Consider the following 26,757-nt stretch of genomic DNA (forward strand, 5'->3'; position numbering starts at 1 on the left):
TAGGGGGTGAATAAGGTTCAGGAAGGCAGTTTGTTTTAATATGAAACCAAAATCAAGAACATGGGGACATGACCTCAAACTAACTGGATGAAAGGTCAAAACTAATTTTAGAAAGTATTATTTTTACTGAAAGGGTAGTTGATGCTTTGAATAAACTTCCAGCAGAGGAAATGAGTCAGTCAACAGTAAATGGGTTCAACCATGCTTGGGACAAACATAGATCTATACTATACTAAACAAATAAACACAAGCAAAAACAAATTTCTTCCGTCACTTTTCTATGTTTCAATCCCCCACGACACACCACCATCAGTACTGTGGTCCAATATGTGGGACTGTCCTGGCCAATTCGGGACCATTTGCATCTATGACATGACTTACTGTGTAAGATTCAGTTCAGAGTTCCAATTTTTCAAATTCTTTCCAAGAGCATTTAAAATGGGAATCCCAAATGCCAATGTACACCAGCCTAGGGGCCTAGATTATCAGAGGGCTCTCTTTGACCTTCATCCAGTGCATAGCTCCCAACTGTCCCTGATTTTGAGGGACTGTCCCTGATTTGGAACACATTCTATCTGTCCCTCATTCCTCCCCATTGTCCCTTTTCATGGTGTGATCTATATACCGTAGTTGTATCTAAAATGCACTTTTTATCTTTCAAAAAGTGTTTCCCAGTGCTAAACCTTTCATCCAATTTCTAAATTTGTAAATTCCAAATGCTAGTTTAAAGGAATAGTAGTAGTAGTGGTTAAAAAGCACTTGTGGGTTTAACTAATAATTTTTTTTCATAATTCTCCTTTAGTGGGTGTATCCTATGACTACATACTTTTGCTACTAGGTGTCCCTCGTTCCCATCTCAAAAAGTTGGGAGGTATGACAGTGGTCCCCTTAAAATAGAACACCATGGCCTTTTTGGCAACACTTTCACCTTTCTGATCACCATACAGGTGGCCCTACATTCTCTCTACCTCTGAAAAGTGACCGTAGCTAAACAAACTTTACTGTTTTTTTTTGAGCAAATAGCTCTTCAATAAAGATAAAACTGGGAATACAGCAAACAGGCTTGCAAACAAAGAAAGGGATTCTTTATGTATTAAAGTGCTGTGGGACATTATTTTCTCTTCTACATCAAACACAAGTCATGTATTGTCCGGCCCGGGATGAAAAGACTCCCACGCTTTTGTCAGAACCACGCCCCTGGCAAAGATCGCCACCTTTTCATCTTTGCCCTCTGTAAAATTAATGGCTTCAATCCCTGTCCCTACAGGGGGAAAGATGTCAGATTGTTATCCAACAGGAGAGTACAGCCTTGTATATGAGGATGGAAACAAAATCATGGGTTTTCTAAAGGGGATCATAGGAAATACAGCCCTATTCTTTATCATAAAAAATGATTCTCTGCATCTATAGGGCTTATACCTGACACCAGGGCTTTTTTTTGAACTGGAACTTGGTGGAGCTCAGTTCTGCCACCTCTGGATCAGGTCCCCTGCTCTTTGCTCGCCACTATCACTTGTAAACACAGAAGTCCAGCTTTTGGTTCTCAACGGCTCCTACAGATCTGATCTCCTGATTTAGCTGATTTCAATGCAGAGATGCCATCATGCCCCCTTTCAATGCAGAGATGCCAGCATGCCCCCTTTCAATGCACAGATGCCAGCATGCCCCCTTTCAATGCAGAGTGACCAGTGTAAGCGTGTCCCCCCGCGCGAGACCAGTGCACTTACCTCACATTTGTGTCGGTCTCCTGCCTCGCCCTGCTCTTCTTACCGACATGGGTGATGACAGTGGCCAGCCTCTGGGTGAGCTCTTGGTGTCCAGCAGCGCCTCGCGGCTTCTTCAGTTCCCCGGCGTGGCGGCTTCTCTTCAGTCCTCCGGGCTCCCGCCTCCTCCCCAGCCAATGGCATGGGGTTTGCCTTCCGGCCAATCAGGAAGCGCGTATCGGACACACTTCCTGATTGGCCAGGAGGAGGATCCATGTGACAATAGCGAATTTTAATTGGCTATTGTCACACAATGGGTGGAGTCGGGGCGCACTGCTCTGCGCCCCGGGACCACCCTTTGCATCACCCTATTAGAGCCTCTGGCTCTAATCAGGTGATGGAAAAAAAAAGCCCCATTGAACTCCATGCGTCCGGTGCCCCTGCATGTAGATTAAGGGGACGGATGCATGGATGGGGGGGCGGCGCCCCTGCGCCCCCAACACACCAGCCGCCACTGGTCATGTTGGAGCAGGAAGTGTCCATACCAAAGCTGTTCCCACAAAGCTGGGAGCATGAAATTGTCCACCCTAGGAGTTCCCTTCACTCAACTCTCAACCCCAACCCCAACCCCTGAAAAACACCCCATGCTTTAACCCCCCCCCCGCCCCACTAAATGATTTGGACCAGTGCACAAAGCAAGGTCCATAAAGACATATATGAGTGAGTTTGGAGTGGAGGAACTTGACTGGCCTGCACAGAGTCCTGACCTTCAACCCGATAGAACACCTTTGGGATGAATTAGAGTGGAGACTGCAAGCCAGGCCTTCACGTCCAACATCAGTGCCTGACCTCATAAATGTGCTTCTGGAAGAATGATCAAACATTCCCATAGACACACTGCTAAACCTTGTGGACAGCCTTCCCAGAAGAGTTGAAGCTGTTATAGCTGCATAGGGTGGGCCAACTTAATATTGAACCCTATGGACTAAGACTGGGATGCCATTAAAGTGCATGTGCATGTAAAGGCAGGCGTCCTAATACTTTTGGCAATATACTGTAGTGTATGTGTCCATGGACAGCCAAGGTTTCTGTGCCGAAATGTGCTCACTGAGTGGTCTCTAGTAATCTATAAATGTAACCAATATGGCAGTCAATCACAATGGTCACATGGTTGGTTCCAATACTTTTGGTAACATAGTGTAAGTTACAGTAAGTATTGAAACCAGAGCTGCATCTAATACAAGAGTTTAAAAACAGAAGACTAAGCATGTAAAAATATGAAACAAAATGGCAGCACTAACTTGCAATCGACACTCACGGGAAAGGAACTATAACTTTATACGCCAGCCCACCCTGTAGCTGGTTGTATTGCTTATTATCAAACAGGACTATAAAGGAAACCTCCGATGTTCCTCTGTAGAAGCTGCTGAGATTCCCTACAAGAGAGATTAATGACCGTCTTCACTTCATGACGGATGGTGCGCTCACAGTGCTGAGAGACGCATTGTTTTCTCCCTTATGAGTTTATCCTTTCTATATTGTAAAAATACATTTCATTTTTATGTAGGACAAACATGCCTGGTGTACATGTAAATCTGACTGTATTATGGCATTTTTATGCATTTAAATATTGTCCAAACAATATGTGATTTGTACAAGTAACGAAACGGGATAACCGTGTTGTACAATACAGCCAGCGTTATCATCAATGACTGAAGGATAACACATCTTGCAAATATATACCTTTCATGGGGAAAATGCTGCTATAGGCTTCCTTTAGTGCTGACCCCATGTGTAAGCTTGGCATCAAGCCATATGATCTCTGCTGAAGGGGGGAGCTGGCTCACCCTCCCCTTTAAATAGGATCACACGACATGTGCCTAGGCCTTTAAACATGTGGCCTTGCACAACATTTTCTCTTTGTTAAAGGCTCCGGACAGATATAAAAGACCAGAGAAAGACTGGGCCAGGGGGGCAGGGGGGGAAATTGCCCCCTGGGCCGCTCTGATGTCCTGTAAAAAGGCTGCACCGCTTCTGCCACAGACATGCCTAAAGGATTCCTGGTAAAGAGAATTAAAAAGTCCCCACTGCTGACCTACTGAGTGTGGGATGAAGACAAGGACAGAGCGCACCCCCCCACCCCCCAGCATGGATGGTGTAAACTGTGTCTGAGCAGAGGCCGGTTCCATGCCCCACTGGAGACTCTCCTCCCCTGGCCAGCCCCAACAGAGCTGTCCCAGCTCACCCAACCGCCCCCTGCTGGCCATGATGGGAACCCAGATTCAGCCTGGGGGTGAGTAGAGAGTACCTGGAGCAGGGGTTCAGCCTGGAATGGGGGTCAGACGGAGGAAGGGAAGAGGGAGAGTGGGAAGGATGGCTGAGTCACGGAACCATGGGCCTCTGGTTTGTACTTGCCCCCTGGGCTGAAAGTGTGCTGAAACTGGAAAGAGTCCAGAGAAGGGCAACAAAAATAATTAGGGGAATGGAGGGCATCAGCTATGAGGAAAGACTGCAAGCTCTGAACCTTTTCTCTCTGGAGAAGAGACGATTGAGGGGGGATATGATATCAATGTACAAATACTGTACTGGCGACCCTAGCATAAGGAACAAACTATTCAGAGAAAGGGAATACAATAAGACACGTGGCCACTCACTAAAACTAGAGGAAAGGCGGTTTAACCTTAAAGTACATAAGGGGTTCTTCACTGTAAGAGCAGTAAGGATGTGGAATTCTCTTCCGCAAACAGTCATATCAGCAGGGAGCATTGATAGTTTTAAAAAACTATTAGATGGGCACCTTGAAGACCACAACATACAGGGATATACTATGTACGGTTAGCAGCAAACACACACACACACATCATAGGTCGAACTGGATGGACTGATGTCTTTTTTCAACCTCACTAACTATGTGACTTTGTAACTATAAAGTTGCCAGCCTGCCCCTGTAAAAGACAGCGATCAATACAGCTCAATTTTCCTTAATACATCATTACATTTTTTTACATGCAACCAGTGTAAATTTGACCTCATATCAGCTAGTAGCCAGTCAGTTGTACTGCAAAGCTTATGTAATACCAAGAGACGAATTGGCATTTATGTGTCAGTTGATGGGGTGCTTTACTTTTTTTTTTTAAACTATTTTCATTTATTTTTTACACTTTGTTTTTAAAAGCAGAACTACACTGCATCTCAGCACAACAAACCAAAAACACTACTTAATTAACTTGTAATATTCAAAGCAACCCCCCCCCGATCCATCCATGTCTCAATGCTTTATTGTGCTGAGAAATCAATTTGAATACCCCCCCCCCCCAGTCGTTCTTGACACCCCCACAATCCCCAGCACACAGCCATCTTGAGTAAGGGCAGATGATCCAGGTGTTATTTACTTCCTGGAGTCCACCTGCCCTTAGCTCAGGCATGCAAGCAGGAGGGTGTGCTAAGTTGAGAAAACCCCTCTTGGGATGTATGACATCATTTTCCTAGGCTGGAAACCAGGAAGTAACTGCACAAATGTAAGAAAAAAAGTTTAAAACAAGTAAATATAATATACCTTCTTATCCATTTACTAATGCTAACAGCAAAAGGATAAAAATAGTCAATGTTGATTGAGAGAGTGAAGTTCCGCTTTCATTTACCATTAATGCTATCTCAATGGGGCTAACAAGCCCCCTTATGATAGTTTTGGGTAGGTGACAGGTACTCTTTATTGAGACATCAGGAGTGTATTAGACCTCTGATGTCCCTCCTGTGCTCCAAAGCAGCTAACCAAGCAGTTCCCAGGCTGCAACATCCAGGGACTGGAATCTCAAAGACTGGAAGTGATTAAGGCCCGGTTTCCACTGCTGCGGCTACAGAGTCGTGCTACTTCTAGCGCGACTCTGTAGTGTTACTTGTTTGCGGCTTTCAGTGAGACTTGTCCCTCATTATAGAAGGAAGTCGCACTGAAGTCGGCCCAAAAGTAGTGCACGAACACCTTTTCAAGTCGCCGCAACTCAAGTTGCGGCAGTGAGAACGGGCCAAATAGAAATGAATGACTTTTGACTTGCTGTGCGACTTGACATGTGTCAAGTCGCACAGCAAGTCGCAACAGTGGAAACGTAGCCTAAATCATTATTGCTTTTGGCTTCATTTGTCACAGAGGAGATGGGGGAATGTATGTTCCCCCATCTCCTCTGAGTGAAGCTATCTCAGGCCGCCTACTGCAATCAAGGGCTTGGAGGAACAGGGGAGCCACAGCAAGTGGTGGCTATAGGGGGGGGGGGGGGGGATGCCATCCACAGTGCTGTAAAAGGATCGCTTTCACAAGACAGCCAATCACCAGCTTAAAAGAATGGTACCAAGATCATGGATGAAGCTACAGCCATGATTTTGAAATAACCACTTGCTGACGGGATGATACGACAGTCAGTAAGGGCTGAGGAAATAATGAAAAGAAATGGCAGCACTCAGATGCGGTCAAAATCCAGATTTATTGGACATCCCAATGTGGCAAAAAAGTGGCAAGGGAGACGCGTTTCACACACTAATATGTGTGCTTAATCATTACCAATGATTACCAATGATTACCAATGATTAAGCACACATATTAGTGTGGGAAACGCGTCTACCTTGCCACTTTTTTGCCACATTGGGATGTCCAATAAATCTGGATTTTGACCACATCTGAGTGCAGCCATTTCTTTTCATTATTGACTGTCCACGGAGGCGAGCCGGGGAGAGCACCGCTGTTGGTCATCAAGCTTCCCATTACCATGAGCAGTGTATCTCTTTCCTTTGTAAGGGCTGAGGAAAGCTTTTGAGCATTTCTGTATGAACGTTCAGGTAAAACTTTACAGGCGCATGGCCAGCTTTACCATCCTGGCACTCTTTTCTCTCCTATAAATGGTAAAGGGGATGTACAGTACTTATATAACTATATTCACTCATGGCCCTCCTCTTGGCAAGTTCCAGCATCACACCCTCCAACACAAGCCATTCCATTAGGTAGGTTGCTTATCTTCTGAACTTCCCTTTCTCCTTCTTAACTCTCGTAGCGGTATCCCCGAGCGTGACTCGGGGTGGATTTTCCATGCTGTTAATCGGTATCCCCGAGTCACGCTCGGTGTGGATGTGCAGAGCGCGCAGCGGTCTCTTACCTTCTCCTGGCGATCCAGCGATGATCTCCCATTGCTGAGATCGCCAGCCGTCTGAGATCCCCGCTGCTCGTCCGTCCTCCGTCGGTCTGATGACTTCCTAGTTCCGTTCCCTGCAGCAGCAATGCTGCATGGGAGCCGAACTAGGGAGGGAAATTCAAACATTGAACGTTGCACAAAACACAAACACACACATAACATTTATATTATAATATATATATATATATATATATATATATATATATATATATATATATACAGTATATGTAAATATATATATATATATATATATATATATATATATGTATGTATATGTATGTATATATATGTATGTATATGTATGTATATATATGTATGTATATGTATGTATATATATATGTATGTATATATATATGTATATATATATACACACACACATATACACGTATGTGTATATATATATATATATATATATATACGTATATATATATATATATATATATATATATATATATGTATTATACACACACATCTATATATATATATATATATATATATATATATATATATATATATATATATATATATATATATATATATATATATGATATATATATATATATATATATATATATATAATATAACGCATGAATTATAATCTAATCAATAATATAATTTTATTATATAATATAATATATATATATATATATATATTATATTATATAATAAAATTATATTATTGATTCGATTATAATTCATGCGTTTGTGTTTCAAATTTATCACATCTGGGATGTCTACTAGAGTCTTGTTTTGGTCAGGTTTAAGTCAGTAATTACTAAGAATTGTAGGCCTATAATACATAACGCCAAATTTCCATGAAAAAAAATTGTACCGCTTTTGGTACAGAATTCCTGACATAATCATACCGCCAGGGAGGTTAATCAGTTCAGTCCTGTGATTGGTTTGCTCAAACTAGTATGCCTCTACCCAAGAGCAGGGAAGAGTTCTAGAACCTCTGTCAAGTTTCTGTGTTAGCTGGGTAACCACCAAGAAGCTTCCTTTGACTTCTTGTCCTGATGACCACTGTCAAATATGACATGGGATGGTTACATCAATTTTGCATGGCCAATGTCCCTACCTTTAGCTGAAGTTCTCAGTTATGTTTCTATACTTCCAGATGACACTAATATAAATGACAACTGTATGTCTGCCTTCAGCTACTTCCTGACATTATCCAGAACACACACACTGCATTATCTAGGTGTGGACACCAGGCCAGGAAGCCATTGTATCACCACTCAGTGCTTAGCCACTGGCAACACTTTGGCCCCCTTTCATGTCGATATTTACAAATGGCATTTGAAGTGGGGAATGTTTGGTCCTTGTTGTCTTTTACCACCAGAAAATCTCAGTGCCTGTGCTTATCAACAGCCAATGTGTGGAGGGGGAAGGGAAAGTGTGAGCCAACATTTAGACAAACAGTGACGGGGCAGACAAAAGAAGACATCCAATGCAACCTAAATCCTCTGATTTCTGTACACAATCAGTGTTTGTAGAGGAACACAATGAAGGACAAAGATGAAACTCGGAGAGTGAGACTACGAATGTGCAGCTGAAAATTATGACATGCTTTGGGGCTCATTCATTCGTCCTAGTTTTTCAGCACAGATTAATGCAACACATTGGTGCAAACCCAAGACGTAGGGCATCAGGCAAACTAACTTGACATTATATGAGACTGCGTTGAGCAACACTGTCCAGCTGGTGTGAATATGCCCTTAGATCTTTAATTTCACCTAAAGGTATTCCTAGTCACATGACAACCAAAAGGGTTTAAAGCTGGCAATACACTTCAAGATTTCAAGTTGACTTAAACTTTTGCTGGAACTGCGTTGATCAACTGGTGTGAACCATCCCTTAGTTCCTTAATTTCCCTTAAATGTATCTCTAGTCACATGACAACCAAAAGAGATTAAAGCTGGCAATACACTTCAAGATTTCAAGTTGACTTGACCTTACGTTGGGATGGCATTGAGCAAAATTGGCCAGCTGGTGTGAAAACGCCCTTAGATCTTTAATTTCCCCTAAAAGTATCCCTGGGGGTACTATAGAAGCTGAGGGGGCTCATGGGGCTGGAGTCACTGTGGGCCACTATAGGAGGTAGGGGGACACTAAAGGATCTGGGAGGCACTGTTGGATGTTTGGGTGCTATGAAAACTGAGAACTCTCTTGGGGCCTGGGGGCACTGTGGGCCACTATGAGAAGTCGGGGACACTATAGGTGATGGAAAGCACAGTGGGATGTTGGGGGCACTAATGGCACTTTTCCACTGCAAGTACCGGCTAGTACCGGCTCGGCTCTACTCGGCCCTGCTTGGCCCGGTTTGCTTTTCCACTGTGGTACCGCATGGTATAGTGTCGGAACAGTTCAGTACGGTACGGTATAGGTTTGCTTTTCCACTAAAGTAATACTAAAGTTAAGTGGGTGGGATAACAACAGGGTGGGTGTGATTCTCTGACCAATCAGTGGCTAGTAGTGACTGCATGCAAAGGATTGTGGGATATGGTACCAGTTTGGTACCTGTTGGAACCACAATCGAGTAGGTACTGTTTTTTCAGAGCCGTACCGTACCGTACCGTTCGGTTCCATGCAGTGGAAAAACAAACCTATACCGTACCGTACCAAACCGTTCCGACCCTATACCATGCGGTACCACAGTGGAAAAGCACAAAAGCGTGCCGAACTGGTACGGATCCATGCAGTGGAAAAGCGCCATATGGAAACGGAGGGTTCTTATGGGGCCTCGGGACATTGTTGGTCACTATGAAAGCTGAAAGCTCCAATGGATCCTGGGGGCCACTGTGGGCCACTATAGGAGGTAGGGGACACTATAGGAGCTGGAAGGCACTGTTGGATAATGGGGGGTACTATGGAAGCTGAAGGCTATCATGGGGCCTGGGGGTACAATGGATCATTATGGGAGGTTGAGGATCACTACGGGAGCTGTGAGGCAATGTAAGAGATTAAGGGTTCTGCACCTGGCTGGCGCCCTGGGAGAGGGAAGAGGGAATGGGCCACGGCCCAGTGGTTGACAACGTTCTAGACGGCATTGAAATGAACATGAAATGAATGGTTATAACCGGGAAATTAATGACTTCATCAGCTTCTGTGTATCCTATGGAATTCTATACCCCATAAAAAAAAGAAAAACAATGTATCCAACTCTGCGAAACATCCGCGTTCCGCTTTACACAAACTTTGTTCCAGATGTGATAATAATCTCCCTCTGTAATCTATCCAAAAACTATCTAATTTGAGCGGGATGAAAGAGACTAAATAAAAGACGTTCTCATAAGAAAACATACACAGGGTCACATGGCCAGGAAACGGCCACCTACGCACGGCCATTAAAAAATCAAGATTACCCGATTATCAGATAATAAATGTTGTGGTAAAACGATGGGGAAAATAAACTAAAGGCGGGCGGCGGTAGATTCGCTTTGATCCTACAAAATGGTTCTTTCTTTGTAAACAGTCGCTAAGTATACAAATTGTATTATGGAAGATTTTATTTCCACTGATGGGTATACAGTAACGCTTTCACTGTGGCATATATTTAAAGGAGAACTCTGGGCACAAAAACTTTTATTGAAATGTATTCCTCAATAGCCACAAAGGATATAAATCCACTTTATGTGCAGCAATTTCCTTTGCCACCCAAATATTACCTTGTAAAAGTAGTGGTGACCTCATCACTATGCTGTACATAGCTTGTGCAGAGAACTGATCTGTGGGAAGGGCCCAGAAGGCCCCACCCATTACCAATGTTCCCTTTAAGCTGCGCGCATGCGCGGATGCGCAGTCTAATTGATGGTCCCGCGCAGCACATATTCAGACCGCGCCGCCGCAGACGAAGACGGCCGGGGAGCAGAGCACTGCGCCCCGAGCCCGCCCATTGTGTGACAATAGTGAATGAAAATTCGCTATTGTCACACGGATCCTCCTCCTGGCCAATCAGGGAGCGGGTCCTCCCGCTTCCTGATTGGCCGAAAGGCAAACCCCATGCCATTGGCCGAGGAGGAGGCGGGAGGACTGAGGAGACGCGGGGACACGGGGACGTGGGACTGAAGAGAAGCTGCCGTGACCGTGAGGTAAGTGCACGGGTCTCGCGGGGGGGGTCTCGCGGGGGGAACGCTGGCATCTCTGCATTGATTGGGGGCAATGCTGTGGGCACTCTGCATTGATTGGGGGCAATGCTGTGGGCACTCTGCATTGATTGGGGGCAATGCTGTGGGTCTGAAAGTCTGCGAGTTGATTGGGGGCAATGCTGTGAGTCTAAAGGTTTGCGCTCAGAAATGTTTTTATTTGCTCTGCACAGTAAAAAATTAGAGGGAACATTGCCTACTACAGAACTATAGAAGGGGGTTGAAACAAGACCAGACTCCCTGCACAAGGAGAGAGAGCAGAGGAGACCAGTCTTTATAATAGAGACCATAGATGGGCACATCAGACTAGCCTGGATCAGGAGACAATCTAAAGTCTATAGAGCCTGGTGTGACAGGTCCATTACAAAACTAGGTAAGCTGAGTGATTGCAGTGAAAAAATAACCTCCCTCTAGTGGCCTATCTACAAATCCCTATATTTAATACAATACCCATAATATAAAACAGGGACCAACCAATCAGGGGGCATACGATAAGATAAGATGCAAATTTTCTGGACACCCACATAAACGCACTAGCTTTCAATAGACACTTGGTGTTGCCCATAACTCTGAATGGCACCCCCACTCATCTGCTAACATGTGCGTTTTTGCACACTAAAATGCATGGTGCCGCAGCACCCTGCGGTTTAATGTGGTGTGATTTGCAAAAGGGTCAGGGGCTTCTTTTGCATGTCTCCCTTACATAGGGAAGCCCATTGAAATGAATGGGCTGCCCTATGTGCAACGCGTGGGAAAGTGTGCGTGTTCGTATTGATACATGGAATCCCTATTTCTTGCACCATATGAATATTTAAAATTGATACCTCCTGATGAAGGAGCTTCATAACCTCTGAAACGTGTCGGTTGGAAATGAATTTTAAGTATCTTTACATATTGGTGTAATTCCAATTGTGCATTCCATGTATATCTTGTCAAAAATGCTTTTATTGAGGAAACATGAAAAAATGTATTTATGAAATAAATTTGTGATACTAGTTAAGTGCCTAAAAAGTCCCATAATAGGGGAATTTTCGATTCTTTGTTCCAATTACAGGTTATGGCACATTATGGAGGTTAATCACTGATACCCCTACTATGTTTCTCTGCAGTGCCATTAATTCTGAACATCACCTCAAAGCACGAAGATGTTCATTAAAAACTAGGTAAGCTGAGTGATTGTAGTGAAAAAATAATCTCTCTCTTGTGGCCGATCTATAGATCCCTATATTTAATACAATAACCATAATATAAAACACAGATCAATAAGGGGGAATAAGATGCACATTTTCCTGACATGCACAAAAACGCGATGGCTTTCAACGGGCACGCTGCAATGCCCATAACTCTGAATGGCACCCCCCGCGCATCTGTGCGCAACATGTGCGTTTTTGCGCACTAAAATGCATGATGCCGCAGCACCCTGTGGTTTAATGCGGTGTGATTTGGCAAAAGGGTCAGGGACTGCTTTTACATGTCTCTCTTAAGTAGGGAAGCCCATTGAAATGATGGCGCGTGGGAATGTGTGCGTGCTCCGTTGGTGTGAATGGAGCCTAAGACTGTAAACCCAATTATAATACAGGGGCTGAATGACATCTATGCATTGTGGGGACACGCGCATTTACTGGTGTGTTACCGCAAAGCTGATCAATGCACTTGCTTTGACGTGTTGTTTGCAATGCCACTCAGGCCTGGAAAGCTCCGCAATGCAGGTTACATGCGTTGCGTCGAATATCCTTCAACCTGCACACAATACCGTCCTGTTAGACCGCACATCCAATATGATACAGGAGCTAAATGACATCTATGCATTGCAGGAACACTTGCATTAAGGCCCCTTTCACACATGTTCGACTCCAAAGTTGCGCCAACTTTCCAGTGTTACTTTGATGCAACTTTGACGCAACTTTGGATGGGTGCAACTTGGATACGACTTTGGCTTTGACCAGTTTTAATGGACAACTGTAGCACACACGTTTCCTTGTATAACATTCAGGTATGACTTTCATGCAACGTCTGAGGAATAACATTGAAGTCTATGGCCCTCAAGTTGCATGAAAGTTGGACCAAAGTAGTGCATGAACTACTCTGAAGTTTCTGCAACTTTAAGTTGCGCATATATGAATGGGTATCATTGGAAAACATGGAGAATGACATGCCGTGCAACTCTGATGTCCAAAGTTGCATGACAAATTGCACAAGTATGAAAGGGGCCTAATGGGTGTTTTACCGCAACTTGCATTGCTTCTCTGCAGAGAATCTAAAATCCCCCTGTTATGGGACTTTTAGGCACTTAACTAGTATCACAAATGTATTTCATAACATCAATATTATTCTTGTTTCCTCAATAAAAGCATTTTTGAAAAGATATACATGGAATACGCAATTGGAATTACACCAATATGTAAAGATACTTGAAACTGATGTCCTCAAACATCCTCAAACTGACGCGTTTCAGAGGTTATGCAACTCCTTTATCAGGGGTGTAAGAGGGATCAATTTTAAATATTCATATGGTACAAGAAATGGGTATTCCATGTATCAATAAAAACAAGATTTCTTCCTATTCTGCCCAACCATATAGGTGGGAAATGTAGTTATGATTGGAGATCATTATTATAAAAAAATAATGGTGAGGATACTGTACCGGACAAGCAGGACCACTGAGGCCTGGTAGATAGGGTCCTGCAATGGTGGACCCGCTGTACTGGGGGAAAACCCCACAGTATATATTTGTAGATGTATGAATAAACAGGTTAGTAGCAGTATGGTGAGAGTAAAGTATCCTTCCTGGGGCATGTGGCAGATAGAGTGGGTCCACCATTGCAGGACTTTATCTGCCAGGCCTCAGTGGTCCTGATTGTCCAGGCTTGGTACAGTATCCTCACCATTTTTTTTTTTTTAAATAATGAGCTCCAGTCATAACTACATATATCTGTATGGTTGGGCAGAATAGGTAGAATTCCTTAAGACCGTGTTTTTATTGACACATGGAATCCCCATTTCTTGCACCATATAAATATTTAAAATTGATACCTCTTACAACCCTGATGAAGGAGTTGCATAACCTCTGAAACGCGTCGGTTGGAGGACATTCATTTTTAGTATCTTTACATATTGGTGTAATTCCAATTGTGTATTCCATGTATATCTTGTCAAAAATGCTTTTATGGAGGAAACATGAAAAAATGTATTTATGAAATAAATTTATGATACTAGTTAAGTGCCTAAAAAGTCCCAGAATTCTTTAAGACCGTGTTTTTATTGACACATGGAATCCCCATTTCTTGCACCATATAAATATTTAAAATCGATACCTCCTACAACCCTGATGAAGGAGTTGCATAACCTCTGAAACACGTCGGGTAGAGGACAGCAATTTTTAAGTATCTTTACATATTGCTGTAATTCCGAATGTGTATTCCATGGATATCTTGTCAAAAAGGCTTTTATTGATGAAACATGAAAAAAATTGATTTTATGAAATAAATTTGTGATACTAGTTAAGTGCCTAAAAAGTCGCAAAATAGGGGAATTTTCGATTCTTTGTTCCGATTCAGGGATGTGGTACATTATGGAGATTAATCACCGATACCCCTAATATGCTTCTCTGCAGTGCCATTAATTCTGAACAGCACCTCAAAGCACGAAGACAGCACATACGTTGCAATGCGCCGCAACACACGGTAACGCACCATAATGTGTTGCAGTAAAAATGTTCCAACATGCCCAATTTTGGGGACGCCTTGATGCATCGGAATTCTATTGATTATATTGGGCTGCCTTAACCGCTTGCCGACCGCCCCTCACAGGCAGAGCGACGTAGTACTACGTCGCTAGCCTGTGAGGGTCTAGGGAGCGAGCGCACGCCGCCGGAGGCACGCTCCCGCGCGGTCATGGACCCCCCCACGCGTGTGACCGGCGGACCCGATGTCCGCCGGTCACTCGGCGATCGTCGGTGCAGAGGGAGAAAGGCAGGCGGCTGATGTAAACAAGCCGCCTGTCATTCTCCCCTGTGTAGAAACAGTGATTATACGGTTCTACTATGTAGGACCGTTGATCACTGTTCCTACACCTCAAGCCACAGCCAATCACAGTTAGAATCACGCCCCTAGGGGCACACATAACCCCTCCCTCTCAAAAAAAGTTAACCCCTTCACTGCCAGTGTAATTTTACAGTAACAGTGCATATGTATAGCACTGATTACTGTAGAAATGTCACTGGTAGCCCCAAAAGTGTCAAAAATGTCAGTCAAGGGTCCGATCTGTCCGCCGCAATGTCGCAGTACCGCAAAAAAAATCGCAGATCGACGCCATTACGCGTTAAACAAAAAAAAAAAAACAACAAAAATGACAAAAACCTTTCCCTTTGTTAGTAAACGCGATAACTCTTGCGCAAACCAATCAAAATACGCTTTTTGCGTTTTTTTTTTTACCAAACATATGTAGCATAAAATAAATTGGCCGAAAATGTTAAAAAATTTAGATTTTTAAATTTTTTTTGGGGGGGAATTTCATATAAAAAAAATGTGAAAAATATTGTTATATTTGCAAAATTGACGCTCTTTTTTTGTTTATAGCGCATGATCAAAAAATAGCACAGGTGATCAAATACCACCAAAAGAAAGCTCTGTTTGTGGGAAAAAAAGGACACCAAATTCGTTTAGATACAGCATCGCACGACCGGACAATTGTCCGTTAAAGTCACGCAGTGCCGAATCGCAAAAAAACCCCTGGTCGGAATGGGGGTAAAATCTTCCGTGGCTTAAGTGGTTAATGTAATGTGTACACTAATGCGTGACATAACACCCGTTAGCACACATGAATTAGGGCATGGCGCAAATGGAAATCCTAAACAGAACTAGGGACAGTTTTTAAAACCTGGCAAGGGTTCTGTCAATCAGAAAGCTGGGACACAGAAAGGGAAGGATGACTACATACAGTTTTATTTATGTATTTATCTATTTATGCTAAAATAAAAAAAATAAAAAAAATTAAGTACGTATTAAAAGTAAAATTAAAAAAAAAAAAAAAGTTTCCTCATCTATTTTACGCCCCTTAAAGATTGGATCTTTGCCATTTGATGCCATTTTTTTTATCCTCCCTGGCAAGCTGCCTGGCAAAGGATCACTATTATTAGGGATCTTAATGTGGAGCTGCAGGGGAGAAGCCGTATGATCTCTTATATTTCTGTGTAGCTATGTGAATTCTCCCAAGTCGAAGCGAGAATTATTTAAAATGTAAAATCTTTCTGAGTTTCTAGGCCTTAATATAGCATGCTAGTAGGTTTATTGGCTCCTGTCTAAACTGGTCCCAGTATGTGTATGAATGAGAGTTAAGGGACCTTAGATTGTAAGCTCCTTGAGGGCAGGCAATGATGTGAATGTACAGTATATAAGTATATGTAGAATGATGCGTAAATGAATAACTCTATATAAGTACCTGTAATAAATAAATTCAAATTAAAAAAATATCACAAGCTGAGCCAATCTGTGCCCTCTGACAACCCACAGTACATAGAAACTATTCCCATCAGGTTCTCTGCCCGCAGAAGAGCTTACACTTTACTGCCTCTATCACCAGAGACGGAAAACAGAAATATTCTACTATTCTATTCCTATGTTTGTGGCCTGTGGGTGGAAACCGCCACCTAAATGCAAATGCAGTGCACAAAAACCATGTGTCCTTGCTGGCCAGCGTGCCCCTATGCTGCTCACTTGCATTCCTAATGAACTACAGGTCACAGCTGGTCCCACTGGCGCGGTAGAACATGCAGCTTCTCAATAGGCACACTGTTGCTGATGACCTCAGTCTCATATTCTTTTCATCATGTCATTAGCTGCCCAGCTCGACCTCTAACCTCAAATCCTGCCATCTGCTGGTGCCTTTTATAAACATCCGTCCATACATTGGCATCAACGATGACTTGGATATGGAGAAACTTGACCATTTGGGACAACTGTTTGTCTGGGTGCGCGTGCTTAGCGTGGAAACTGAAGCACAGTAATTGGATGAATGGTTGATTAGAACAGCTGGAAAAGTTTATGAAATCACTGTCAGACTAGTACAAGGATAGGTCTAATGACATAGTGCCATATGCTAAAATGATCATATTTTGGGATATTAAAGAATGAGAACTGAGGATATCACTTTTCAACATGAAACACAGGCTAGCTGTCAGTCCTGAGTATGGGTATAAAGCTTAAACATTATACAAGGGCTAAAGAATTATCATTTCTCACGTGTTCTGGTGTGCCCAAAATAACCCAAAGTCCTACCACCATCTGGTCTATACCAAACTGCTCATCACTCCAAACCGGGTGCTGAACTATAAGCCCCCAAAGTCAAACAAATTTTAAAAAATACTGGTTTGCACTATGCACAGGTTCGGGTGTTCCCTCTGTACCAAACCCTAACCCTAATCACCATCTCATCTACACCAAAATGCCCATAGCTGCAAACCTGGTGTAGAACCTAAAACCCCAAAGACATTCAATCCTTAGTCACTCCGCACCATGTACATGTTTGGGGGTCTCCTCTTAAAAAAAAAAAAACCTCAAGACCAGACCAGTCACTGCGAGATCTTCACCAAATTGTCCATAGCTTCAAGCCTGGTGTAGAACTACAAACCCCAAAGACATCCAGCCCTTAAAAAATAGCCACTTCCCACCATGTACAGGTTTCGGGGTCTCCTCCTAAAAAAAAAAAAACCTTAAGACCAGTCACTGTCAGATCTGCAACAAATTGTCCATTGCTTCAAACCTGGTGTAGAACTACAAACCCCAAAGACATCCAGCCCTTAAAAAAATAGCCACTTCCCACCATGTACAGGTTTCGGGGTCTCCTCTTAAAAAACCTTAAGACCAGTCACTGTCAGATATACAACAAATTGTCCATAGCTTCAAACCAGGTGTAGAACTACAAATCCCAAAGCCATCTAACCCTTAAAAAAATTGTCATTTCCTTCATGTACAGATTTGGTGGTTCCTCATGCAACAACCCTAAGCCCAATAACTGTCCCAACTATACCAATCTGCCCGTAGGGCCAAAACTGGTGTGGAACTACAAGCTTTGAAAGTCAATCAACCAATAAAAAAGTAATTTTCCACCCTGTACAGGTTTTGGGGTCTCCTCTTTTAAAAACTCCCTAAGCCCAGTCATTGTCAGATCTACGCCAAATTGCCCATAGTTTCAAACCTTGTGTAGACTTACAAGCCCCAAAGTCACCCAACCCTTAAAAAACAGCCACTTCCTACCATGTACAGATCTCAGGGTCTCCTCCATGTACAAATTTTGGGGTCCCCCTCTTAAAAAAATTTGGTGTAGATCCCCTCAGATCTGCACAAAATTGTCCGTAGCTCCAAACCTGGTGTAGAACTACAAGCCCTTAATTCTTCCAACTCTAAAAAATAGTCTCTTCCATCATGTACAGGTTTTGGGGTCTCCTCTTAAAAATATCCCCAACCCAATCATCATTAAGTCTACACCAAATTATCCATAACTTCAAACCTGGTGTAGACTTACAAGCCCCAAGGTCACCCAACCCCTAAAAATAGTCACTTCCCACCACGTACAGGTTTTGGGGTCTCCTCTTAAAGATAAGCCCAGTTACATTACTGTCAGATCAACACGAAATTGTCCATAACTCCAAATCTGATGTGGAACTACAACCCCTAAATTCATCCAACTCTTACAAAATAGTAATTTCCATCATGTACAGTTTAGGGCTCAAAGCCCTATTACCATCCAGACTATTCCAAACTGCCCATAGAGCCAAAATTGGTGTGGAACTACAAGCCTCCAAAGCTATAGGACCATTCAAAGTATTTTTTTCTCACCATGTAAAGGTTCTGGTGCCTCTCCTAAAATCCCCAAACACAGTTTGATCTACACCAAACTGCCCAAAGATCCAAATCTGGTGTGGAACAATCGGCCGTTCTGTTGACGGCCAACAAAAATTTTATAGCATGCACACCAGATTTTGTTCGGCCGAAAAGTCGCAGTCGGTTGTCGGAAGCATCATACTAACAAGCCGACAATCGGCCGATCGGACGTTGGCCGAAAATTTACGGCCAACAATCGGTGCGTGTGTACGGGGCTTAACACTTGAAAGTCATACAACCTTTAAAAAGAGTAATTTTCCACAATGCCCAGGTTCTGGTGTCTCCTCTAAAAAGAAAAAGAAAAACTCTAAGCCCAATCAACATCTGAGTTACACCAAATTGCATTGAGAACCATGCCTGGTGTGGAACTACGAGCTTCCAAAGTTTTATGACCATAATTTCCCACACATAGATTCTGGCGTCTCCTAAGCCCAACTAGCATCTGCTCTATGCAAAATGGCCCACAGCTTCTAAATTGTCATGGAGGAACTGCAACCATAACAGGGTGCGATTTAAGCTTTCACCAAAGCCGGCAAATTGCTATAGCCAAATCTAGTGCCGAAAATTAGTAGTGATGGATATCTCTAGTGGATTGCGAAAACTGACACCTACTGCGTTGCGTGCAGATGCTCCTACGTATCAAATTGCACATTAAATGTAACCAATCAAAACCAATTAGTGTATTAGAGCTTGTCTTACCTTCGAAATCAGAGAGGATCCCCTCCAAGTGATCGTTGACGGATAGGTGCGTCATTGTCACCCTCTTCCGTGGCTGTCACGAAAAGCCCCTCTTGCAGTCAAGATTTAGAGTTGGGGCCAAGCTGGGCAGAACTCCAACATGGGCTGCGGGCAGAGGTGAGCGAGCTGGCGGCAAGATGGCGGAGGGACTGTAAAGAGAATGAGCCCCCCTGAGATAACAAAAGCCTACAGTAAAAGTTCCTTTTTTTGCTCCTCAGCACTGGAGACTGCACCGGAGTCCTGACTGCTTTACATTTAAAAATCCAGTGCAGAGTGAGAAAGTGGAGGGAGGCAGGGGCAGACTGATCCCTCCTACTCCGGAGTGGGATCAGTTACATTCAGCCTCCCCTCCCCTCAAATACCTTTTAGGAATCCCCGTTCTCTCTCGCTCTCTTTTTCTCTCTCTCTCCCTTTTTCTATGACTTATTTGATGTGCACATCTGGAAGTTAGGAGGGTTAGAGCAGAGTGGAGGGGGGGGGGATTTTTTTTGCCAAATCCAAGGCTTTCTTCTTAACCCTCTCCATTCCATGGGGGTAAAAAAAGAAATAAAATTGTCAATTTGTCCTTGCTTTGGACAAGAAAGCATTAATAAGCTGCATGTCAGGCTGGCAATTTTGTAGCAGCAATCAACCGCTAACGCCTGCGATTTGTAGCTAGCACTTTAACTGCTGGTGATTAATCGCTGCTACAGGATAAACTGGTGCTACTCTATTAGGTCGGTGTGTCCTGCCACAAATATCTCTCCTTTAGTGATTTGTAGCTAAACCTCAATCCATAGCCGAGCAGTTTGTTGCGCATTTCCAGGAACGCAACAGTGTTGGGAAAGAGGATTTTTAGCATATTGTGTGGGACCCATTCCTACCTCAATGATGAGCTGCTTGCTTGCTGTGCCAAAAAGTCAAGGTGCTTCTCTTGGGTCAGGATTGTGAGTTTTTCGGCCCCATAGGCTTTAATGAGAGTGGCTGAAAATGTGCGAAGCAAGCGTGCTAGTGCGTTTTTGTACTTATCAACCTCCTCCTAATAACCTCAGGTCTTGAAACAAAATTGAGCAATCAAATAATAATAAAGAATAATAATAGTAATAATAAAAATTAGTAAATAATTTATAATTTGTATTAATTAATGTCATTATTATTATTAATAATAATAATATTAATAGTAATTGTAATAATAAAATAACCCCAGATCTTAAAAAAAAATGGAGCAATAAAATAAAATAAAATAAAAATATAGTAAAATAATAAATTATTAAAAGAATAATAATAATACCTATAATACAATGTAATAAAAAAAATAGCAGTTTATCATTATATTAATACACTGCTAATACAAAATAAATAAATAATGATAATAATCATCATCATCATTATTATTATTATTAATAACAATTAATAATAACAATAATAAAAATTGCAATTGTAATAATAAAATAACCCCAGATCTTCAAACAAAATGTAGCATTAAAATAAATTAAAAGTAAAATAGCAAATTAATAAAATAATAATAAAAATACCTATAATACATTTTAATAAAAATAGCAGTTTAATATTATAATATAATAATAATAATAATAATAATAATAATACACTGCTAATAACAAATAAATAATAATAATAATAACAATAATAATAATAACAATATGAATATATTGTTTACTTACTTGAATAAAATAATATTAATAACAATAATACCATTTATTTTATTATAAATATCATTATAACGACAAGCCTTTGAATGAAATATGACAATAAAACAAAAAAATATACATATACATTTTTTACATATATTACACACTCGTATATATTATATATATATATATATATATATATATATATATATATATATATATATATATATATATATTTTACTAATAAATACCTAAAAAAAAATATTAATACAATACAACTGAGTAATATTAATAACAATAATGGAGAAAAAACACTTTAAGATACTGCTTTCCGCCAAAACAAAAAAGGCATAATGCTTGAAATCACATAAAAAACCCATCTAATAGGCATAAAAATATGCATAAATTATGTTCCAAAAACACCTGAAAATGCAGACACACAATTGTGAACCTAGACTGAGCTGTAAAGATGAATGCAGAGATATTGTTGCCGTTAAGATTGTTGCTGCTCAATCTCATTCACTGAGCATCAGTTCACTGTAAAATTAGTAAATTGGCAATCATATAGAAAATATTAATAACTATTTTTAATTGCTTTAACAAATAAATCACTGAAAATAAACTGCAAGTCTGGCATGGCCCTCGGGCAGTGGACGGTGTGTGGACAGTGTCAGTAGGGTAGTGGATGGTGTCAGTAGGGCAGAGATTGGTATCCGTAGGGCACGGGATGGTGTTAGTAAGACAGAGGCTGGTGTCATTAAGTAGAGCAGTGGACGGTGTCAGTAGGGCAGAGGACGGTGTCAGTAGGGCAGAGAATGGTGTCAGTAGGGCAGAGGATGGTGTCAGTATGGCAGTGGACGGTGTCAGTAGGGCAGAGGACGGTGTCAGTAGGGCAGTGGATGGTGTCAGTAGGGCAGTGGATGGTGTCAGTGGGGCAGTGGACAGTGTCAGTAGCGCAGTGGACGGTGTTAGTAGTGCAGTGGATGGTGTCAGTAGGGCAGTGGATGGTGTCAGTAGGGCAGTGGACGGTGTCAGTAGGGCAGAGGACGGTGTCAGTAGGGCAGAGGACGGTGTCAGTAGGGCAGAGGACGGTGTCAGTAGGGCAGAGGACGGTGTCAGTAGGGCAGAGAACGGTGTCAGTATGGCAGTGGACGGTGTCAGTAGGGCAGAGGAGGGTGTCAGTAGGGCAGTGGATGGTGTCAGTGGGGCAGTGGACGGTGTCAGTAGTGCAGTGGACGGTGTCAGTAGCGCAGTGGACGGTGTTAGTAGTGCAGTGGATGGTGTCAGTAGGGCAGTGGATGGTGTCAGTAGGGCAGAGGACGGTGTCAGTAGGGCAGAGAACGGTGTCAGTAGGGCAGAGAACGGTGTCAGTAGGGCAGAGGACGGTGTCAGTATGGCAGTGGACGGTGTCAGTAGGGCAGTGGACGGTGTCAGTAGCGCAGTGGACGGTGTTAGTAGTGCAGTGGATGGTGTCAGTAGGGCAGTGGATGGTGTCAGTAGCAAAGTGGATGGTGTCAGTGGGGCAGTGGATGGTGTCAGTAGCAAAGTGGATGGTGTCAGTGGGGCAGTGGATGGTGTCAGTAGCACGATGGACGGTGTTAGTAGTGCACCGCTGACACCATCCACTGCCCTACTGACACATGTGGTGTCAGTAGGGCAGTGGATGGTGTCAGCGGTGCACAGGACAGTGTCAGTAGGGCAGAGAACGGTGTCAGTAGGGCAAAGAACGGTGTCAGTAGGGCAGAGGACGGTGTCAGTATGGCAGTGGACGGTGTCAGTAGGGCAGTGGACGGTGTCAGTAGCGCAGTGGACGGTGTTAGTAGTGCAGTGGATGGTGTCAGTAGGGCAGTGGATGGTGTCAGTAGCAAAGTGGATGGTGTCAGTGGGGCAGTGGATGGTGTCAGTAGCAAAGTGGATGGTGTCAGTGGGGCAGTGGATGGTGTCAGTAGCACGATGGACGGTGTTAGTAGTGCAGTGGATGGTGTCAGTAGGGCAGTGGATGGTGTCAGCGGTGCACAGGACAGTGTCAGTAGGGCAGAGGATGGTGTCAGTAGGGCAGTGGACGGAGCCAGTAGGGCAGTAGATGGTGTCAGTAGCACAGTGGACGGTGTCAGAGGGGCAGAGGATGGTATCAGTAGAGCAGTGGACGGTGTCAGAGGGGCAGAGTTTTGGTGAAATAGAAAGAGATCCTTAATGTTTCACTTTTGAGACAGAGATAGGAAGACTTTGCCCTCAATCTCCATCTCTGCAGCCTCAAAAGCACAGAATGAATGAACAGGAGGAGCTCTGCACAGTCTCCCTGTTCTTTCATAATTTTAAGCATAGTAAAAAAAATCCCCTCCCCCCTCCTCCATCAGGTGGGGCATTTGGGTATGGCATTTATGGGATTCGGTCCCCTGTAGTTCCCCCCCTTGCTGTAGCTGACAGACGGCGAGAGGGAGAGGAGGAGGAGGAGGCAGCTTTCAGCTGCTGTGGAGGAGAATTACAGGGGATTGGTTCCAGTAAATGCTGCACCTGCTGCTCCTCCTGCCCAGGTTTCCCTCCTCTCTGCTTCCCCAGGCCCACTTGGCCCCCTTTGCAATGCTGCCCCTGCTCTCCAGCTGGCTGCTGCGGGGATCCTTTCAGGATGGAGAGAGGTTCCCACCGCTCCTCCTGTCCAGGTTCCCCTTTCCTTCTGCAAAGCAGCATACTAAGTTGTTCTTTTGCCTGCGCCACTCTGCATATGCGGGAGGAGGAGTCTGGGAGTCAGCAAGGAAGAGGCGCGATCTACCTGTCACCTGGCTGTCACCTGGCACGATGGACATGTTGCCGACCCCCACTTTATTGTGCCGAGGTGTTATTAGAAGTGAATGGCACAGCAATATGTGTAACTTCCCTGAATCTGTCCTGGTATGGTCACTGTTAGTCCTGTACAGCAGGGCTCAGATTGGGAGTGGGGAAAGCAGTACAAGGAGCCAATCAATTTTGTTCAGGGCCAGGACAAGGGGTGGGCAGGACGGTCGGCTGCCCTGGGCACTGTGGTATCATGTGAGATGGAGGAGCACCACAAGGAGATGGGGGGGGGGGGGAGGGGATTTGGGGTAAGAATTGTTCTGGGAGGGGGAATTTGAGGGAGTGTGCTAGGAAAGGTGATTTGGGGGATTTTGTGTTGGGATGGGGGGGAAGAGGATTTGTGCTAGAAATGGGGATTTGGGGTGTTTGTGCTAGAAGAGGTGATATGGTAGAGGGGGAAGGGATTTGTGCTAGGAGGGGAAATTTTTTAGGAGGAATTTGCGCCAGTAGGGATGAATGGGGGATATTTGGGGGAAGGGAAGATTTGTGCTAGGAGGGGGGCATTTGGAGTGTGTGTGTGTGTGGGGGGGTGTACTGGGATGGAAAATTTGAGGAGTAGAGGATTTGTGCTAGGAGGAGTGTTTTTTTTGGGGGGGTGGGGATGTGTGCTAGGTTGATTTGGGAAAGAGAGAATTTGAGCTGGGAGGGGGTTTGGGGCCAAGGGAGGGGGGTTTCATCAGGGGGGGTGGATTTGTCCTGGGAGGAGGGGGAATTTATGTTTAAGTGGTAAGCTTGCAGATTAGTGCTCAATTTTTTTTGCAGGGGGATTGGATTCTTGCTAACACATAATGCTCATATACATCTTTGGGGGGGGGGCGCAGTTCGGCATGTTCGCCCTGGGCTCTAGATGGCCTTGTCCGGGCACTGATTGTGTTCAGTGCTTATGTGTTAACATAGACCATGCTGATAGAAGGAGAGAGCAGAGTGACAGACAGATGAGCTCATGGGTGTGCCGCTACTCCTTTCATTGTCCAATCACAGGCTGGGGGAAGTAGGAGCTGTAAGTGTTACTGATCTGCAGCAGAGGACAATGGGGTCTCCTGCTCTGCCAGACAGCGCTGTGCTGCGTGCTTCGGAATGGTGTAAATCTCAGGACTTGGTTGACAGGAATACAAATCTTTTGGCAGACATGCAGACTTCCATCTATGTATTTGATCGTTGTGTTTAGATGTTTGCCTGGAGTTGGGCTGTGAATGTAATAAGACGATGTGTTTGATTTGGCAGCGATCGTATGTTTTATTTTATAGGAGAAAATCAAAGCTTCTTCCAGGAATACATATGTAAGTCTTGTTTTCAATTAAATAGTAGCTGATTGATGTAAGCCTCGCACTGCGGGGACACTCCGCAATGTGGGTGAGTAGGGGGCGCTCTGAAATGTGGGTGAGTAGGGGGCGCTCAGCAATGTGGGTGAGTAGGGGGTGCGGTGTACATGTGGGTGAGTAGGGGGTGCGGTGTACATGTGGGTGAGTAGGGGGAGCTCAGCAATGTGGGTGAGTAGGGGGTGCGGTGTACATGTGGGTGAGTAGGGGGTGCGGTGTACATGTGGGTGAGTAGGGGGTGCGGTGTACATGGGGGTGAGTAGGGGGTGCTCAGCAATGTGGGTGAGTAGGGGGTGCGGTGTACATGGGGGTAAGTAGGGGGCACTCAGCAATGTGGGCGAGTAGGGGGGTGCGGTGTACATGTGGGTGAATAGGGTGTGGTGTATATGGGGGGGAATAGGGGGTGCGGTGTATATGTGGGTGAGTAGGGGTGCAGTGTACATGTGGGTGAGTAGGTGGTGCAGTGTACATGTGGGTGAGTAGGTGGTGCAGTGTACATGTGGGTGAGTAGTGGGTGCGGTGTATATGTGGGTGAGTAGGGGGTGCTCAGCAATGTGGGTGAGTAGGGGGTGCGGTGTACATGGGGGTGAGTAGGGGGCACTCAGCAATGTGGGCGAGTAGGGGGTGCGGTGTACATGTGGGTGAATAGGGTGCAGTGTATATGGGGGTGAGTAGGGTGCGGTGTACCTTTGGGTGAGTAGGGGTGCGGTGTACCTTTGGGTGAGTAGGGTGTGCGGTGTACATGTGGGTGAGTAGGGTGTGCGGTGTACATGTGGGTGAGTAGGGGGTGCGGTGTACATGTGGGGGAGTAGGTGGTGCGGTGTATATATGTGGGTGAGTAAGGGGTGCAGTGTTTATGTGGATGATTAGGGTGTGGTGTACATGTGGGTGAGTAGGGGGTGCAGTGTATATGTGGGTGAGTAGGTGGTGCGGTGTACATGTGGGTGGGTGAGTAGGTGGTGCGGTGTACATATGGGTGAGTAGGTGGTGCGGTGTATATATGTGGGTGAGTAAGGGGTGCAGTGTATATGTGGATGATTACGGTGTGGTGTACATGTGGGTGAGTAGGGGTGCAGTGTATATGTGGGTGAGTAGGGGGTGCGGTGTACATGTGGGTGGGTGAGTAGGTGGTGCGGTGTACATGTGGGTGAGTAGGGGGTGCGGTGTACATGTGGGTGGGTGAGTAGGTGGTGCGGTGTACATGTGGGTGAGTAGGTGGTGCGGTGTACATGTGGGGGAATAGGGGGTGCGGTGTACATGTGGGTGATTAGGGTGCGGTGTATATGTGGGGGAATAGGGGGTGCGGTGTACATGTGGGTGAGTAGGGTGTGGTGA

The 26,757-nt window shown here is 44.2% G+C and overlaps 1 protein-coding gene across 1 annotated transcript in view; it reads right to left on the reverse strand.

The window, feature by feature from the left end:
* LOC309557878 (uncharacterized protein) overlaps window positions 1-19,900 on the reverse strand; it is a 223,464-nt gene extending 203,564 nt beyond the window's left edge. Inside the window, exon 1 of the mRNA XM_082260686.1 lies at window positions 19,605-19,900. Within this exon, the coding sequence (XP_082116812.1) occupies window positions 19,605-19,659 (55 nt within the window). The 5' untranslated portion in view covers window positions 19,660-19,900. The remainder of the gene's footprint in view (window positions 1-19,604) is intronic.
* Between the last annotated feature and the right edge of the window lie 6,857 nt (window positions 19,901-26,757).

This window comes from Pelophylax lessonae, assembly GCF_965119305.1.
Source record: "Pelophylax lessonae genome assembly, chromosome: 6".
Lineage (NCBI taxonomy): Eukaryota > Metazoa > Chordata > Amphibia > Anura > Ranidae > Pelophylax > Pelophylax lessonae.